At 54.7% G+C, this 18,622-nt stretch overlaps 2 protein-coding genes across 2 annotated transcripts; one reads left to right on the plus strand and one right to left on the minus strand.

Moving 5' to 3' along the window:
• The first annotated feature begins 43 nt into the window (after window positions 1–43).
• RNF214 (ring finger protein 214) lies at window positions 44–8,694 on the plus strand. The gene is made up of 15 exons (XM_042831852.1): window positions 44–96; window positions 168–369; window positions 599–658; window positions 1,490–1,630; window positions 2,302–2,441; window positions 3,340–3,408; window positions 4,202–4,298; window positions 4,556–4,644; window positions 5,078–5,168; window positions 5,622–5,720; window positions 6,077–6,453; window positions 6,922–7,057; window positions 7,327–7,434; window positions 7,781–7,876; window positions 8,439–8,694. Exons 1-15 carry the CDS (start codon window positions 44–46, stop codon window positions 8,502–8,504), a joined length of 1,824 nt encoding a protein of 607 aa, XP_042687786.1. The 3' UTR covers window positions 8,505–8,694.
• A 1,930-nt stretch (window positions 8,695–10,624) lies between these two features.
• BACE1 (beta-secretase 1) lies at window positions 10,625–18,593 on the minus strand. The gene is made up of 9 exons (XM_042831989.1): window positions 18,345–18,593; window positions 15,005–15,093; window positions 14,260–14,476; window positions 13,832–13,969; window positions 13,550–13,684; window positions 13,108–13,209; window positions 12,798–12,947; window positions 12,542–12,713; window positions 10,625–12,429 (listed from the first exon to the last, which is right to left on the minus strand). The coding sequence occupies exons 1-9, from the start codon at window positions 18,591–18,593 to the stop codon at window positions 12,188–12,190; spliced, it is 1,494 nt and encodes a 497-aa protein (XP_042687923.1). The 3' UTR covers window positions 10,625–12,187.
• Between the last annotated feature and the right edge of the window lie 29 nt (window positions 18,594–18,622).

Raw genomic sequence — 18,622 nt, forward strand, 5'->3', positions numbered from 1 at the left:
CGGCGCCGCTCCTGGCCCAGCCGCAGCCTCCGGTCGGGTCGCCATGGCGCTGGAGCGGGCGCAGGCCGAGGGCCCCGCCGCCGCGCCGCCCGCCAGGTAGGCCTCGGGGCCGGGCGGAGGGGCCGCGTCGCGGCTACGGCGACGGGTGACCTGTTTGTTTCGCACAGCCTCTCCGCCCCGGAGAGCCCCGGCGAGGCGGCGCCTGGTGGAGAGGCGGAGTCCGCGGCCCTCCCCGGTGAGGCGGCGGGAGGCGAGGGGGAGCGCGGGCCGGGCGGCGGCGCGGAGGCCGCGGGGCAGAGCGAGGGGGCGGCGGAGGAGGACGAGGCGGAGGAGGCGAGCGTGAAACCCTCGCAGAACATCGCGGTGCAGGTGGGCGCGGGGCGGCGGGGAGAAGCTCCGGGGCCGGGGGTGTAACGGGGGTTGGCGGTGAGGGGCTTCCGAGGCGGCTTTTAAGTAAAGGAGTGAAGCGATGCGTTGGCGGGGAGCGACCCCTCGCGGGGCTGAGCCGTTCCTTTGGGACGTCTCCGGCGCTGGAGGTGACTGGGGGGAGGCCGGGGTGTTTGCGGGGGGGTCTGATGGGAGCCGTCGCCCTTTGCAGACTGACTTCAAAACGGCCGACGCGGATGCGAACACGGATCAGGACATTGAGAAGAACCTGGTGGGTACTGAAGCCCTGTGGTAGGTCGGGGTTCTGCTGCTCCTGCTCCCGCAGGGGGCGATTTGTACCTTGCAGCTCTGGAAACTTGTGGGTGCTCAGAAAGCTCTCGTGGTGCTTCAGCAGTCAGCAACATGACCTGAGTTCTGAAAGGCTGCGAAGCAGTGGTGGTGGGGGTAGCATCTGTGGGACCTGGTAGCTCTAATGTGTCCTATGTATGAGCAAGGAAGATCATCTTGGCAGTTCAGTGAATAAGGGCTGTGAATCTCGGTCTGTTTCTGGCTCCGCATTAAGTGAAACGCTGCCGGTTTGTTTCTTTCTAAATGTCTTGTTTATTTAAAAAAGAAAAAGGAAACCATCAAAAACATTTCCCTCCACCACTCACTGTATTTTCACTCATTTGCCTATCAAGGCATCCCAGGCCATTTGAAGATGCTCTCAGGATGTCCTATGGTGAAATTGTAGCACTATATAGGAGGTAGCTGGAGGCAGGGTTGTTCCTGGCACTCGGCATCCTGGTGCTGCCTCCCCTGCTCTTCCCACAGGATGTTTTTTTTCCCCCTTTAAATACCAGCTTTGGCTTCCTGACCTGTCCTCTTTAGAAGAGGAAATGCAGCTCTGGCTGCAGCTTCAGGCAGCGCATTCATTTTCTTTGACCTCCAGAGTGTGAGCTTTAGTGGTGGGAGTCACTGAGCCGTGCTTCTGCACAGATTAAGCCTTGGCATCTGCTGGGCTTCTGTGTACTGTTCTGCTGAGTTTTCCCGTTTGCGTCCACGCTCTCTGTGGTGTGATGGAGGGGAAAGGTTCTCCTTGAATTTCTGCTCTCTGCTGCAGGACAAAATGATGTCTGAGAGGGCTTTGTTAAAGGAACGGTACCAGGAGGTGTTGGACAAACAGCGGCAAGTGGAGAACCAGCTGCAGGTGCAGCTCAAACAGCTCCAGCAGCGGAGGGAAGAAGAGATGAAGAACCACCAGGTAATTAGCAAAGTCTTCTTTCTGTTATCTGCCCATAGCAGTTCTGTGGTTGAGGTGGGCTGATTTGGGCCTGTGCTGAGGGGCACAGTGAGGTGCAAAGCATCGTAAGAAGTGGCAGCGACCCGCAGCGTGGCACTTCTCCCCTTGTATTATAAGTGTGTTTCACAGCATTAAGGATTGATTCCTGCTCAGATCTGGGTGTTGAGGGTTTAGAACTGCGAAGCATCTTGCATGCGTGTCTGGTGGTCTTACAGCATCTCTCTAACACATGCAAGAGTTTTTTTCAACATAGAAACTGGTGGGGAGAGTGGTGTGAAGTGGAAATTATCTCCCTGCCTTTATTTAGATGTCTCTAGTTGTTGCCAATGGGTCCCAGGCTTGAATGAGTGATTGACAGCTAGCTGTGTGGGGCTCAGGTTAACACAGAAGGAATCATGGGTGGCTCATCAGCTAGAACTTGTCCTTGTAAGGAGACAGGAGAACCTGCAGTTCTGACCTTCTGTCTATCTCCTGGGTTGCTTTATGATAAACTCATGAACTAAAAAGAAAGATTTTGATGTCTGTAATCTTATAACCTCTCCAAGTTCGTTAAGAAAACGACGTCTTTATTTATAAAAAAAAAAAAGCCATTTCTTGAGGATTTTGCTCTTTACTTGCTTCTGCTCCTATAGGAGATTCTGAAAGCAATTCAGGCCGTTACGATCAAACGGGAAGAGACAAAGAAGAAGATGGAGAAAGAGAAGAAGGAATTCCTGCAGAAAGAGCAGGATCTGAAAGCAGAAATTGAGAAACTCTGCGAGAAAGGCAGAAGGTACTGGCATGAACAAGCAAGCCTTTTTTTAGGAAGGAAGGCATAATTGAACTCTGCTGTACACAGACTGAGTAAAAGAGGATTGCTTTCAACCTTTGGAAGCGTGTTTCTGTGAGCATGCAAACGTGGTCCCACAAAGGAATTTTGAGCTGGATGTGGTGGTTGTACCTGTATGTGCAGACAGAGCTCGGCAGCTCCGCTGTGCTCTGTGTTCTGTCTTTCAGAATGCAGAGCCTTTCGGCAGGAGGCAGGGCAGGTCATTGGCAGTGCCTTGTTTCCTGTAGTAAATTTCAGTGTTTCCTGTTGTAAAATTCCTATTTTCTTGTAAATTTCCTGCTCAAATACTCTGCCTGTGCCTAATGGTTCAGAACACGCTGCACAGTCATGCTTTGCTTTCAGGTAGGCAGCTTGCTCTGTGCAAAGAATCGTGCTCAATTCACAGGGGTTCTGAAGCAGGCAAAGGGCTTCATGTTCCTCTGAATGGTGAATTGGCATTTTTAGGGAGCCGTTCTGGGATGTCTCAGAGATCTGACTTCTTAATTTGAGGGCTCAGTGACATTTTTGCATAAAGCTGCTTTAGTAATGGCTCCCAGCACTCAGCTCCTTTCCCCTGCATGAACTGTGGCAAAGCTCACGTTGTCAGAGAGGCGCAGTTCCCTGTGGTGGATCCTGGATAAAAGCCACAGTCTGTGCTCACTGCTGTGATACAGCAAAATTTTTGCTCTTGAGGATGGCAGTGGTTGCTTTCAAACATGGGAGGTGTAGTTTGGTCTCCAGAGTTGTGGCATTGAGCACACGGCTGTGCTGATGCACAGTGTGAAGGTGAGACGCGCACACCAGTGGCTGTGTGCTGACACCTTGCAGGAGGTGACTCCATCTGTTCTTTGTGTTCGTGCAGGTTGCTGAAGGAGCAGGAGGAAAAGGAAAACAAGATTGCTTCTCTGATTGCAGAGCAGTCTGATGAAAAGTAAGGCTCTTATCTGTTACCTGATTAATGCTGTTGAACGTTCTTGTACTGGTCGTTTTGTCTCAGAGAGCCTTGTGGGATAGGCTGGAGGTGGTGGTCTCACAGTGCTCCAGTTATGTATTGTAGAGGTTTCATCTCCCCTTCCAGCAGGTTTTGCTCACAGCCTCTGGATTAAATCCTCTTTGATCCTGCTCTCAAGGAGGCTCCTTGATACTTGTGGTATAAAGATCCCACGAGACTGGAATTTATGCCTAATAGATTGACTCAGCTTGTAGCTGCTACTTCTGACTGAATTTCAGCTTCCCAAAAATCAGGCAAATCTATTTCCTCGTGCTGTTTCCTACAGCTGCCCAACTACTTCAAACCTGGGCACCTTTCAGGCATTTTAGTGCTGCACAGAGAAGTTCCAAACCCAGTCACAGGTGGCAAGGGCCATCTTCCTCCTTCAGGACTGGAGTGTGTTGGTTCTGGGAAGCAACCTGAACTGTGCACCATTCCCTGTAGCTGGCCAGAATTTTGCTGAAGGGAGGGAGTTCTTTCCTGCCCTCTTTGCTAAGCTGTACACTTGTGTTTGCACTGTATTTGTTTGCTGCTCTGCAGCGCTCACTCCTGGGATTCTGACTCACACAGCCTTGGGAAATGTGACTGATGTCACGGTCTGGAAGCTGCCAATGCTCCACAGTTCCACTCCGTCAGGAGTTGCAGGGATCAATTGGCTTTGTGGGAGTTTGTCAGATCTCTTCTTTCAAGTGATTCCAGTGCTGGAGCAGAGTCGTTCTGTTTCTGTCTGCAGGCAGCTATGGGAGATGGAGCTAGATAAGCTGAAGAACCAGCACAATGAAATCAACAGGAACATCCTTGAGGAGACAGAACGGGCCTGGAAAGCAGAGGTTAGTAGGTGACTTCTTCCTCTTCAGCTGGTTTGCAGGTGTCTTTTTGAGATTCTGGATCATTAATGACAGATTCTGTGAAATTAAGAGCAGGAGGGCAAGGAAAGGGTGGAGCAGATGTCATTGCAGTAAACATTAGTTGGGATTGATGCCCCAGTGCATGCAGTGTGGTGCTTAGTGAAGAGATCACAGTCATGGTATTGCAGCAGGAAATGAGGGCATAAGAAACTGCTTTCATGTGGGGCCCTGTGTGCTAGATCCTGTCCCTGGAGAGCCGAAAGGAGCTGCTGGTGTTGAAACTAGAAGAAGCAGAAAAAGAAGCAGAGCTGCACCTCACCTACCTCAAGTAAGTCCCTCAGAATTGAAAGGGTAATTTGAATGTACCTGTGTGCCTAACTCCTCTTCCTCTGCTTGCTCTGACAGTTTGACTGGAGTGGTTCAGTTTCCTTTGTTCATCTAATGTGATTCAGTGATGTCACGGGATGGAGCTGTTTGGCTGTGCTTAAATATTTCCTGTTACTGCTCATCTGCTGTGTAGGCACAGTACTGATTGTAGTGTTTGTCTGTGTGCACCAGATCAGTCTGTACTGTGGTAGCACCATGCGGTGTTGTAGGGCTCCTCCCCTGGGTTTGAGCTTTTTTTCCTCCCCAGCCAGAAGAGGGGACCCCTGTTAGGGGAAAGCAGAGGGATTTGGGGAGTTAGTTGCTTCCAGCTGCTTCTGCTCTGCTGCCAGTGACACAGCATGCTTGCAAGAGGGAACGTTACATTGTTCTTGCAGGTCTGCACCACCAACACTGGAGACCATGAGGCCAAAGCAGGAGTGGGAGATGAGGCTGAACAGGATACGAATGACGAAGGAAAGTGTCCGAGTAAGTTCCTGCAGGCAGCTCCCAGCTTGGGTGTGTGGTTCACGTCGGTGCTTCTTCACGTGCTTATCTGCAGCTCTCTTTGGGAGAAGAGTAAGACCAGGAAAGAGGTTGGTGTCCCAAGGCGTAGCACAGTCAGTCAGCATTTGTGAGCAGCTGCAGAGCTCTGCCTGCGTCCAGGCTCATGAATGTGGATAAGCCATGTGGATACGAAAGCAGTGTGTTGGGTTAATAACAGAGGCAGTTACTCTCTTTCTCCTTCCAGGTCCTTTCTCATTCTCTTCAGTCCTGCAAAACCAAGCCGTGTCTGCTTTGGGGCCTGCAACCATTCTGGGGCTGAGTGCTTTGTTGAGGCAACAGTGCCAGGGGAATTTGCCTGTTCTAGGCATTTGGAGCCCCAAAATTCCTTAGCCAGAGGCTTTGATAAACATGCCTGTTTTCTTTTCTCTCTTCTAGGATCAGTTCAATGACCACATTCAGATGGTGAGAAATGGAACGAAGCTGAGCAGCCTCCCACAGATCCCAACCCCAACACTGCCACCTCCACCCTCAGAAGTGAGTGCCTCTCCAGTCCAACAAATACAAGCTTTGATTGCTGTGAGGCTCTGGGAATAGCCTGTTTGCTGGCTTGTGACTGCTGGTGTCTGTGCTAAGTCTGTGAAAGGAGACTCTGTAGGACTATGCTTTTTGGAGCTCTCTGCTTGTCCTTTGAGGCAGCTGTCTGCCTGGGCTCACCTGCTGCCCCTGGTGAGAATGGGCTGCATGGCCCTCACTTGCCACGAGAAGCGTAATGGCCAGTGGCTGTGGCTCAGCTCAGCTCCTGCCTGGCTGGGGAGGAAGATGCTCAGCTGTGCTTTGAGATGGACTTACTCTAACCAGCCTTTTCTTCCCCCCCTGTTTTTCTTTCTCAGACAGATTTCATGCTGACGGCATTCCAGCCCAATCCATCCCTTACTCCCAGGCTCCCATTTCCCATAGGACCGGTTCCTGTTCCCATGGTCATGCCAAGCGCTGATCCTCGGGCGCTCTCCTTTCCTCTCCTGAACCCTGCAATCTCCAGACCCAACCAGCCTTCCCCACCGCTGCCTGCATCCCAAGGAAGAAACAGCCCCGTCGTGGCATCGCTTATTGGCACACACAGTCCTCACATGACTCCTGCAGCCTCCATCCCTCCTCCACCGGGTCTGGGAGGAGTTAAGGTCACTCCGGAGTTTCACAGGTCACAGCCAGCAGATAAGCTGGAGAAGCTGCTGGAGAAGTTGTTGACTCGATTTCCCCAGTGCAACAAGTAAGTGTCTCATGGTGTTCTTCCCTGGGAATGAAAACGTGTTGGTGAGGCGCGAGCTGGGATAAGGGGAAGTGAAGCTTGTCTGGAGAAATAAGGGAAGCTTAAAGACAAGGGGTGGCTGCTCTCTGTCAGTAAGAAAGATTTGGAGCTTTAGTTAAAAGAGCACTGAGACCTGAAAGCAGCCAAGAGCTCTGCCTTCCTCTGCTGAGGTGCTGCACCAGGTGGGCACTGTCTCTTGCTCCAGCTGGGATTTCCCTCACTTCCTGCTGTTTCAGGGACAGAAGCTCAGCATGCGATGCATCTCATTTGGATGATTGAGAGCACATGTTCCTGTGCTGTGATACAGCCTTCCCCTGGTGCTGGGGGGCTGTCTCACTGTTGTGGGTCTTTTGATGGAGGGCTTCCCTCTGGGGAGACGCTTGACTCACTGGTGGTGGTGGGAGCTCTGAGCAGGCTGCTGTTCTGCAGGGCCCAGCTCACCAACATCCTGCAGCAGATCAAGACTGCTCGGAGGACGATGGCGGGTCTGACTATGGAGGAGCTGAACCAGCTGGTGGCAGCCAAGCTCGCGGAGCAGCAGGAGCGGGCAGCAGCTGGGGCTCAGGTAGGACTGTTGGGGTGGTGCTGGGGGTCGTGCCGGCTCCTGGTGGGGGGCTGCAGGGAAAGGGAGCCTGGGTGGCAGAGAGAAGCGAGCAGCTCCTGTTCCCTGGCTCCCTGCAGACCGAGCTGAATGGGGGCCCACTGGTGGGACCACACAGAGCTCAAGCTTGGGTTGTACATGCTAGGGGAGCAATTTTTCCCAAAGGTAACTCAGCAGCACGGCTGTCCTTCACTTCTGCACATTTCTGATATGTCTTGTTTGCTTTCCCACAGCCTCTCGGTCGAATCAGGGCGCCCATGTTTTCTGCTCCGCTGCCTCAGATCAGCACGCCGATGTTCCTGCCCCCAGCCCAGGTAGCTTACCCAGGAACGGCATCACATGTAAGATTTTGTGGTTTTTCCAAGTGCACTTCACCATCTCCAGGGAAAGCCAGCTGGAGAGGGAGCCCTTCTGAGAAGTGGCCAAAGGGATGAGCTGGTGGAGCAGGGAGCTCTCTTTCTCCTCGCACAGCTGCTCAGGCTGGTGGGTTAGAAGGGAGGGGTTGGAAGCGTGGGTTCTGTGCTCTGCATCAAAGGAGGAGAGAAAATGCTGCGGGATTGGTGTGCAGAGGGAAGAGCTGGGCAAACTGGGGCCCCTTGCAAGACCAGTAGCTGCAACACTGAATATGTGTGGGTCTATCTGTGCAGTTCAACTGTCTGCTTTGTGTTCTCTTGCTGTTCGACCCAGACCCCAGCTGCCTGTAAGCTATGTCTCATGTGCCAGAAGCTTGTACAGCCCAGCGACCTTCATCCCATGGCCTGCTCGCATGTGCTGCACAAGGAGGTAAGTCCTTCCTTGCTACGTACATCTTCTGTGTTCCTTAATTATGATTCCCAGTGCAGATTCCTCTCCTGGGTCCCTGGGTGTATGTAGTGAGTTCCTGTTGTATGGAGACTTTGCCAGGAGAAAGGTATGATCAATCCATCGACTTCTCTGTGTCCTATCACTTCGTGCTCTTTGCTGGGCCACCCTGGCCACCATTTGCTGGTGGCTTTAAGAACAAGGCTATCCTTATTCAGCCTTGGAGCTTGTGCTCATTTTTAGGAGGGTTAAATCTTGGCCTTTTGCATTCCTGGAGGAGGAGAGTCTGGGAGGTTATAGAGCACAGGGCGATGGAGAAAGCTTGCACTCACCTCACTGCTGGTGCACTGCAGGCCTGTGCGCAGGAGCTCGGTTGAAAAGGGCTCCCCAGTCGCAGTGACCTTTTGACCGAGCTGTTCCTAAGGAGCAAACAAGCCATCCCATAAAATGGATGCCCTTTGCCACCGCTTCTGGAGAAGTAACGCCACGTTCACAGCACCTTTGAGTTGTGCCAGTGGCTCTTGACTAATTCTCTTTCTTCCAGTGCATCAAATTCTGGGCACAAACCAACACAAATGACACTTGCCCCTTTTGTCCAAGTCTCAAATGACGGCTACTCGAACAAAGTGGTCCCACGGGAGGAGTTGCTGTGAATAGACAGGATCAGTTCTAAGATTTCTACAGTTCTATATTTATACGACCATGTATACACATGTACATTTTTATTATATAGGTAATGTGTGTATAGAAAGTCTGTATACATACAAATTCATAAATAAAGTGTGTATATTATGCAGTGATTTGGTGCTGCTCCTTTTTCACCTCGCTGTGTGAAAGCACAACCTGCCTGCAGGGACTCGCGTCCCCTCACTGGGATGTCACACGTGCTGTGCCACATCCGCCTGCTGCTCCTTGTGCGTGCTCTGAGCAGTTCCCCTCCTAGCAATGAACAGATTGCAGATGAGAAGCTTTTGGTTCTTTTTTTTCTTTAATGTAATAATTTACTGTGTTAACATTCATTGTTCTTACACAGACAATAGGTTACAGAGTACCGGAGTCTATAGCGACAGCCTGCCCTAGCCATCCCCAGCCCTCCTCCCTCTGGGCAGAGTTCTGCACACGCTTTCTCCTGGTGTTTCCTGCTGTAGTTTTGGGTCCTGGTGAGGGAGCACTGGGGAGCAAACAAATTTGGCTGCACTGCAGCTCAGGATAGCCAACCAGTTGCGGTTCCTCGGATCCCCTCTCCTGTACTTTCTCCTAAAGCCCGGGCTGATGCACCAACCCTTTCTCCGTGGATTTCAATGAGATTACAAGGTGCTCAGCACCACTTAAAATCTTGTACTTATTCTGTAGGTTTTTTCTTTTTTTCTTTTTTTTTTTTTTTTTTTTCTTTTTTTGCAGCCTGTGGCACAAATTCAGCACTGCTAGAAGCACCTTTGCTTTGGGGTTGGTCAGTGCAAGTGCTGCCAGGGTACGGCGTGCCTGAATTTGGCCACAGTCCGAGTCTTTCTACATGCACACACACACGCTTGTCAGCATGTTTTAAGGCAGTGGTCCACAACAGAGTCTCTGGGATCCTGGGGAGGGTCCTGGGCAGGCACGAGGGTGTGGAGGTCTGTGTGCACTCTGCAATTGCATAACCTTGCACTGGATTGAATTGCTGGATGAGTTTTGGAGCACAGCACGGGAGCTGGATGCTGTTTCCCAATACAGAAGGTAAGTGGGATGGTGCAGGGGTGCGTGTGATGGGCTGGCAGGGCATTGCCTGGTGCTGTGATTGCTTGCCTCTCTCCTGATCTCCTACCCTGTGTTTCCTCCTGCCTCTCTCCCTCCCTCACATCTTTCTCAAAGCAATCTTTAACTGCAGGATTTTGTTGATGAGCTTTATGTTAGTGGTCGTTGGAGGCTTGTAGTGCTCCAGCCAGTATCCACCTGAACCAGTGCCTTTGCTCTGCCCAGGCCCTAGCACTGCAGGTAGCTCTGATTTTCACCTGTGGAGGAACGCTGCCTTTTTCATTAGTGAAGCTCAGTATTCAGAAAAAAGCACTTTCACATCCAAGTCTGAGGCAGAGAATTAAGGAAACAGAGCATTATCAATTGTCAGCAAGCTCAAGAGCACGTGCTCTGGGGATGGGAGGTGACCACAGTGGCACCCTCCTCCTGCGGCAGGGTGAGCTGTGATGCAGGGGAGTACAAAAGGGAAAGGTTGCTCTTGCACACCATGGCATCTTCCCTTTGCTGTATGAACAAAGCGAGGGCAAAACCGCCTCCTCTGACCCGTGTCCTTTTGGTCTGTGAACCACAGCTGTGTGATCCAGCTGTGCCCTCTGCCTGCATCCCTCCATCATTGTCACCGGGTCCCTGACACGCAATGCCTCCTCTGCCACCAACTCCAGGTCACCCCACGATCCATAAAGTGCTTCCATCCAGGCATGCCGCTGCTGAGCAAGCCCTGGGCTCGGGTGCTGGCCAAGGCCCCAGGACTGAGCAGAGGGCTAAAAATATTTAAAAAAACAACACAACGAAACAGGATAAAACCCCCTACTATTGGGTTTGGAACAGTGGCTTTTGGAGCTAGAATTAAAAATATATCTATATGTATATATTGTACAGGTGAGGAGCAGACCATTATTTGTACACCTGTGTGCAGGGACCTGCTATATACACACTGATTCTGCGCAGCTGTACTAACAGTGAGTTGCATTGTAAAAAAAAAACCCAACAAAACAATAAATACAACCATGTGTTTAGAAAAACAAGAAATGCTGCAGTTCCCACAGACACCTCCTTTCCCCAGTGCTGCTAGGGGTCTCTTGCCTTGGGGGCAGGAGCCCAGGTCCGAGCGTGTCTGCAGCCGGGTGCGCTGGCTGCTGAGGCGAGGCAGCAGCTGCAGGTGGGGCCGCCGAGCCGGCGCTGGCTCCCCTATGGCTTTCAAACAGGCGACAGGCGGGGGAACGGGTAAGCTCTCTCCTGGCACGCGGTTTCTGCTCGTTCCGAGCTCCTTCCTTTGTTCCCGTTCAGTCCGAGGGGCCGTGAAGCGCAGGGAAGAGAACCCCGTGTCCTGGAGCAGAGGCTGTTGTCCCCAGGGCTGGAGGGCGGCAGCCAGCAGCTTCTACGCAGCAAACACTGTGGATCTGGGACGCAGGTGAGGCAGTTCCCTGTCCCCCAAGGGGACGTGGTGGTCAAAAAATGGAGTCAGGAGAGGATGGCTGCCTGTCCTGGGAGGCAGCGAGGCAGGGTGGGCGCAGAGAGGTCTGGGGCTGGCAGCAATGGAAGGGCAGGTCGGGAGGACAGGGGAAATGCCACAGCACATGTTAGAGTGTGCACTGTACAGGGGAGCAGGAGGGTGGGAGCAGCTGTCCCCCAACTTCTGCCTTCTCTCACTCCAAGGCAGCTTCAGGCTGGCACTGTGTGGTGTTTTCTACAGGCCCAGGCCTGGGGGCAATGGCTCTGGAGATGCACTCTCTGGAGTCCAGCTCACAGGTGTCATGGGGAGGGGAGCTGCGTGGGGCAGGCACAGCTACAGCGCACATGCACACACGCACAGTTCACTACACGGAGAGCCTATGCCAGCAGCTTCCCTACAGTGCAGGCTGAGAAGGGCAGATGCAGCACTGGGGGAGGGAGGGGGACAGAAATGGGGTGATGGCTCATCAATTTGGAAAGTCTTGGCAGGACAGCTAGGGAAAGCTCAGCTCATTTTTGTGCCAGAGCAGACACTTGCACCCAGTCCTTCCAGAGGCTACAGGTGAAACAGGGTTGCTGTGCTGTCACCCAATAGCAGCCAAGCTACATCTGAGGATCCTAGACAAAAGCAGCTGAGGCCTGAGGCTCCCCAAGCTGCCCTTGCACATGCTGCTGCCTGACAGGCTGCAAGTACACACTGAAGTTTTGCTGTAGGTCAGCAAGGGGTGGCTGGTGTCAGAACCAGGGCAACGCCTTTGGAGCACAGAGGGGGATCCTAACCTGCTGCTGGGACCTGATCTCCACCTGCTCCCCAGTGCTGGTGTTGCCTCTCCTGTCCTGCTATGCAAATGCTGCTCTGGGTGATGGTGACCCAGGGACTCAAGCCCGGGACTCGAGCCTCAGTGCTGGCATTCTGCTCCTGGTACTGGGTTGCTCCTGGCCCATTAACTCAAAGGGCACTGGGTCCCTGCAGCCAGGAGGGCCTGGGCTGACTGTGTGAGCACCCTACGCTGATGTCCAGTCTCCATGCTCTAGCCTCCAACGAAAGGACCTCTCCTCGCCCTGCTGCCTCACCTGCTGTCCCGGGGCTGCCCCCACGCTCCGGTGTCACTTCAGCAAAGATATGTCATCAGCAAAGTCATCGTGGTCCCGTCGCAGGCAGCGGAAGCAGCGCCACTGGAACACCATGAGGCAGAGAGGCAGCATGAACAGGGCGCAGATGGCTGCCATGACATAAGCAATGGTCATCAAGGTGGACTCATCCGTCTGTGGGATGTTGTAGCCGCAGTCCTCCATGTTGGAGTGCAGGTAGGGCCCCTCCACTGCGGCTGTCCGAAACTCGTCGTGCACTGTGGGCAGGTAAAAGGCAAACATCTGGTCACTGAGATACCACTGCACATCCACACCTCTTCCCCGTAGCCCCCTGCCTTCTCTCCGTCTTGCCTTGCTTCTCTTCCTTACCGTGGCAGGCACTGACAGCAAAGCCAATGCGCTTGCGGGCACGGTCAAAGACCACGTAGAAACCTTCCATGATGACAGCGCCCATGACAGTGCCTGTGGAGGACTGAGAGATGGCGAACTTGTAACAGTCATCCTGAGAGGTGGCCACATCCTCCACTGGGCGCAGGTATTGCTGCAGGGAGAGAAGAGCTGTCAGCTCTGCCCCAGACTGCCTCCTGCTCGGTGCTGGGCAGGGTCTGGCCCGGCCAACGCTCACCTGGGGAAGGATGGTGATCCGGAAGGACTGGTTGGTGGCCTCCCCCATCAGGTAGAGGGACAGAACGGGGAAGATGTGCCAGGGGGTGGTGCCCACCTGCCAGCAAACCAGCTGCTCCCCCAGCCAGAAGCCATCTGGGAACTTCTCCGTCTGCCAGAGGGAAAGGAGAGGTGAGGGGTCTGTGTGGGCAGGGAGCAGAGATGCTCAGGCTGGTGACAGGCAGTCACCCTGCCCACAGCCCTCCACTGGCACTGGGGATGTGCCCACAGAAGGGGGGGATGGATGGATGAGTTTCAAGGGCCACACTGACCGAAGAAGCTGTTTTGATGGATTTCACTGCAGCCTCAAACACCTTCTTCGGCAGCCTGAGGTTGGTGGTGCCGCTGTCCACGATACTCTTGTCATAGTTGTACTGCAGACAGCAAAAGGAAGAATGACCCAGGGGTATCCCAGCCCTGCTCCCCTCCATGCCAGCACCTGACTGCTCTGGCTCCCCCTGCACAGCTACTGAGGCTGAGCCCATCCCCTTCTTTCTATCGTGATGGACTCAAAGCTCACGCTCATCTCAGCTTCACCCTTGGCCAAGCTGCCTGGTGCCCTCAGCCTCCATCACCAACCAGGCACTGAATCCCCAGGCACCAGGGCCTGCAGCATTCGCTGCACTCAGTGATTTTATCCATAACCAAAGGACAGATGCTTTCAGCAACAAAGCAAACCCCTTGCAGGGCAGCTCCCCCTGGGGCCCCTGTCACCTCTTTGCAGTCCATGTTCAGGTCCTGCCCATTGACCTCCAGCCTGACAATGATGACCTCGTAGTACCACTCCTTGCGGATGGGTGTGTACCAGATGTCACCCACGTACAGCGAGCGGTCGATGCCACCAATGATCTGCAATGGGAACAGAAAGGTGTCTGATAACGCATCTCCAGCCATGGCACATTTTGTATGGCCATCTCTGCCCATGGGAACACCCAAACCACGTGGAGAATCCCCAGCTTCCTGCTGCCACACCAGCTCCTTCTCCAGAGCACTCACCATGCTGCCTCCCACTGATGCCAAGGTCTCCGTTTCATTGGATGAGAAGCCTGCCCCACAAAGCTGGAGGGAGAAGATGTTGGGCACCTGGGTCTGCTTCACCAGGGAATCAAAAAAGGGCTCCAAGCTGTCATCAGGCTGGAGAAAAGCAGAGGCAGGACAGGGACGTGTCAGTGGAGGACACCCAGATGTCCCCTCTGTGCCACAAGAATCCTGGCTCTGTACACTGTTGAGGCAGGGCTCAAGATCAGCAGTGCAAATGCACAGCCTGTTTGGGCCCACTGGGACTCTGTGGAGCTATGGAGAGAGGAAATGTAACCCCTACCCCTTGAGCAAGGTGTGTTGTGCAGGGACACGATGCCTATGTTTGCTGAGAAGCTGGATGCAGTACAGGCAGATGTGGGCCCCCGGCTACAATCAGGACTCACCCGGGCAATCTCTGCATAGGCCAGCCCCAGGATCCCTTCCCAGTTGGAGCCATTGATGAAGAATTTGTCTGACTCCGTGATGGCAGCAATGTTGGCTCTGACAGTGACGTTGGGGCCGTGGGGGATAGTGACAAGGTCAGTGCCCAGCTCCCCTTCCCACTTGCCCTGGGTGTAGGGCACATACACACCCTTCCGCAGGTCACGGTAGGTGCTGGACCTGGAATGGCATTAAAGAGAGTAAAACCACTGCAGAGGAGACAGTGACAGAGCACATGCATAATAACCAAGCATTACAAGTGCACAGCCCTGTCCAGCCTGTGGGTCAGCATGGCTGTGTGAGGGCACTACATTTCTCTGCCTGTGCAGAGAGTTGGAGAGTCCACAGAGGGTCAGGGAAGCACAAGGACAGTGCCTCGCAGCCTGGGGTGAGGCTGTAATAGGGCACACGGGATAACTGTAGCTGTTGTATGCTATGCAAAACAGCCAGCAGCACAGATATGGGCTGCTTAAATGTTGTGGGATGGTGGACTGGCAGCTGAGGGCTCCCCTGCTTCTATAGGCACAAGAAGGGGCCATCCAGATCTACCTGAGGCTGAGCAGCATTACCTGTACCAGCCCAGGACTTAGGGCCATGTGTGGCCAGACCCAGTGCAAGACAGATCACACCATCACTGGAGGTGAGCCACAGGCACAAGGACCAGTGGCTGTGCTGTTTTCCCCCAGCGCCTGTCCCCACAGAACTCACAGCTGCCGCTGGTAGTATCTCCGAAGAAAGGGGTGAGGTGCAGCTCCCACAGCAAAATTACTGCTCCCAGTGTCCACCAGGATATTGAGCTGGAGAAGGAAGAGACAAGGAAGGTTTGTGACTGCAGTAAAACCAGGCTGCACTGTGCACCCAAGTCTGCGTGGCATTGCAGGCAAGCGATGCTTTCTTTTTCCCTGTGTTTTCTGCATGGTGGCTGCTGTGCTGTGTGCTCCAGTGACCCACAGCTCTGGGTCCTCATCTCAGCAGCAAGCCTAGCTCTGCCCTGCTGGCTAGGGCTGTGTGCCAGCCATGCTTGTGGGACTGTGGGAGCAGCAATGGGGCAGCCAGGGGTAGGGCAGGGAGGCTGTAGCCCAGCAGCTGCAGGGGCCTGCTGATGCTGTGCACAAGGATGGCTCAGGGCAGTTGTGCAAGAGAGGATGGGACGGTGGAGCAGGAGTCAGCAACATCAGGCTGTTGCACAAAAAGCAAACATCATCTGGCACTGTGCAAACACAGCATGAGCTCTCCTGCCCTGCTCAGCACGGTATGACCTCAGCCCCCTGCAACCGGTGTGGGAGAGAGCAGCAGCAAGGCAAGGTCTCCAGGTCCCCCTTGCCAGGAAATCTAATTTGCTGTGGGAAGGACTGATGGTACACAAGCCGCTGTGGATTGCTGCGTCCGCTAATCAGCCATCCATGAGCTGAGCTCCGCTCCCGATTCATTTCTGCCTTGCCCTGGATTAGCAGCTTGCAGGCAGAGCTTGGCAAGCACCCACCAGCCAGGCTAGGAGTGGGCCAGCCCTGTCCTGCCACTGGCCAAGCTCTGCTTGTGGCCCCCTCTGCCCTGCTGGAGCCGGGCCTGGCAGGACACCGCTGGTTGCAGAGGGCTGTGCAGCCATAGGGCTGCTCACCCATACAAGTGATCCACGAGGGCTGTGGGCCTTAAGCTGTGGATTCGGGGAGGAAGGAAGCTAATGCGCTTGTGCTAATCGCACTGGTGCTTGGCTACCACCTGCAGAATTTCTTCAGTGAACTACGGGCAACGGCTCCCCTGCACACAGCACAAACTCGGCAACCACTGCCCTGGCCCACCTCAGTGCCCAGCTCTCCTGCACCGACCCTGGTGGCTGTCCTGCATCCTCCACACCGTGACACAGGCAGGCTTTTTGCCAAGGAGACTTTCAGCTCCAGGTAGGAAGTGGAGCAGCACGCTCACCCCGCTGCACGCCTTGCTCAGAGGGGCACTCAGAGCCTTCCCCGGGCAACCACAGCCCTGCCATTCCCAAGGTGGCTGCTGGAGTGTTCATTAGCCATCTGCTGCACACAGCCTTGCTGCTGATCTCCAGGGTACCTGGTGAGGACTGCTTTCTCTGGGGAGATACCTGCTGAGCTGACTCTGCAGGGAGAGGACACAGGCAGCGAGGAAGAGGCTCGCTCTGGAGGCCACGTTGTCAAGAACAACCATGTTAGGAAGCTGAGGAAACCTGCAGCTGCCCAGGACCTGCACCAAGCCCTTGGACGTTCAGACAGTCCCAGAACTGCCTACTGGGCTCTTCCTTGTGTGGCATGTGCAGCGTTTTGCACCGGTGACAGTGGGAGGCAGGGGTGGGGTTGCTGCCCTGCAGGCTACGCTCTGCTGCCTCGAGTTTGCTGCCACGTGCATTGGCCCCACTTCCTCCAGGCGCAGCCCAGCCCTTGTCTCAGGGCAGGACACGACACGTGCAGCGGTGAGGCTGGGACATGTATGGCAGGGATGCTCTCTGAAGCCCGTCTGCAGCTCCCTGGATGTGACAGCCCCTCTGGGCGCTTGGCAGAAGCACTGCCTGCACACTGCACATGAGAGCGGGGCTGGCAGCACGCTTGTGGGGTCGCGGGGGGACAAGCACACAGCGGTGGCACCGAGCCTCTGCCATCTGTCCCAGAGCGCTGGCTCAGGCTGCTCTGCTCCCACCTCCTCCTGCTGTCCGGGTGAATCAGCGCTGGTGGCACAGGCGCGCTGAGAGCCGGGGGGATGCGAGAGCGATTAATTGTTGGTAGTGACTGCGCAGTGCAGCCCAGCTCACAGCCAAAATTCAAGCACAGCACAACAAAGAAGGTGAAAGCCAAGGAGAGCGAGGGGCTGGCAGTGAGACCACGTTGGGCTGCATGTGTACCTCTGAACAGGATGCACGCATCCTCCCAGATAAACACCCGCCACGCTCCCCAATTTCCTGTGTATGCATCAACTTAGCCTTTCATGTGAATCTTTTAATTCCATTAAAATGCCTGGAGGGATTTTGCTCCGGCACACAAACATGCACATACGCATGCATATGCACACACTGCATCCACACTTGGAAGCACTCCAAGGCTGGAAGATGCTTCCCAAAAGGGTGACAGCTTCAGAAATCCACGAGTGCCTGGAAACAGGTGGTTCTCACTGAAATTATTTGGCAGCTGTGACACATGGCATGTTCCAAGCAAAAGCTCCAGCAGGGCTGGATGATGAAATCACATTTAGAGCTAGATTTTAGAAATAATCTCGTTTTTTTTTTTCCTTTCCCCATAAACATACCCTGCCTGAACAGAAAAATACATCCTAAACACACACAAATTGACACAAAGCCACCTCAAGACACACAATCTGTAGAGCCATAGAATGTCTCAGGTTGGAGGGGAGCTCAAAGCCCACCCAGTGCCACCCCCGGCCTTGGGCAGGGCTGCCCCCCACCAGCTCAGGCTGCCCAGGGCCCCATCCCACCTGGCCTGGAGTGCCTGCAGGGATGGGGCACCCACAGCTCTCTGGGCAGCAGCGCCAGCGCCTCACCGCCCTGACCAAAGGATTGCTTCCTCACAGCTCACCCACATCTCCCCTCTTTTAGCTTAAAGCCATTCTCCCTTGTCCTGTCACTATCAGACCACTCCCACAAGCAACATTTTGTCGATTGTGAGCAAAGGCGGTTGTAGAAACCCCCTTGCTGTGCTTCTCTTCTCCCCTTTGGCTTCTCCACCCAGTGCACCACCCGTGCAATACCCACCAGGCACCCGAGGAAGGAGGCAGATCACGCTGGAGGTGCACATAGCAAAGCCAGCTGCTATTTCAGAACCACCGTGGGCACAGCAGAGTTTTGGCAGAGCCAACCTACACCGTGGGCGGCAGCAGCACAGGATCCCGGCCCTGTGCTCGAACGAATCCAGACCTCCACGCATTTCAGGAGGTCCTCAAGGTCCCGCTGGGCTGACCGTCCCGCTGCTGCTATGCATGGCATGCGCCCACACACCGTGCCGGCCCCCGCGGACCCCCAGAGCCACCAGGACGGGTCGTGGCAGTGCGGCCCCGCAGCCCCGCGCCTCTCCCTCACCTTCTGCGGGGGGCTGCCCACCGTCATCTCCACATAGTAGCCCTGCCCGGACTTGCCCCGCAAGTTATCGATCATCTCCACGAAGGCGCTCCTCCTCTCCGCCTCCTCCGGCGCTCTCCTCGCCCTGGCGCCCGGCGGCGGGGCCGATCCTCCCCGCAGTGGCAAGCGGATGCTCGGCGGGGCCGGACCGACGCTCAAGGCCGCGGCCCCGACGCACAGCAGCAGGCAGGGCCAGGCGGAGGCAGCCATGGCCGCGGCCCCGAGCCCGGATCGCCCCT

This window comes from Centrocercus urophasianus, unplaced genomic scaffold (genome assembly GCF_019232065.1).
Source record: "Centrocercus urophasianus isolate 14NV4802_14NV808 unplaced genomic scaffold, USGS_Curo_1.0 seq_37, whole genome shotgun sequence".
In the NCBI taxonomy this organism is placed as follows: Eukaryota; Metazoa; Chordata; class Aves; order Galliformes; family Phasianidae; genus Centrocercus; species Centrocercus urophasianus.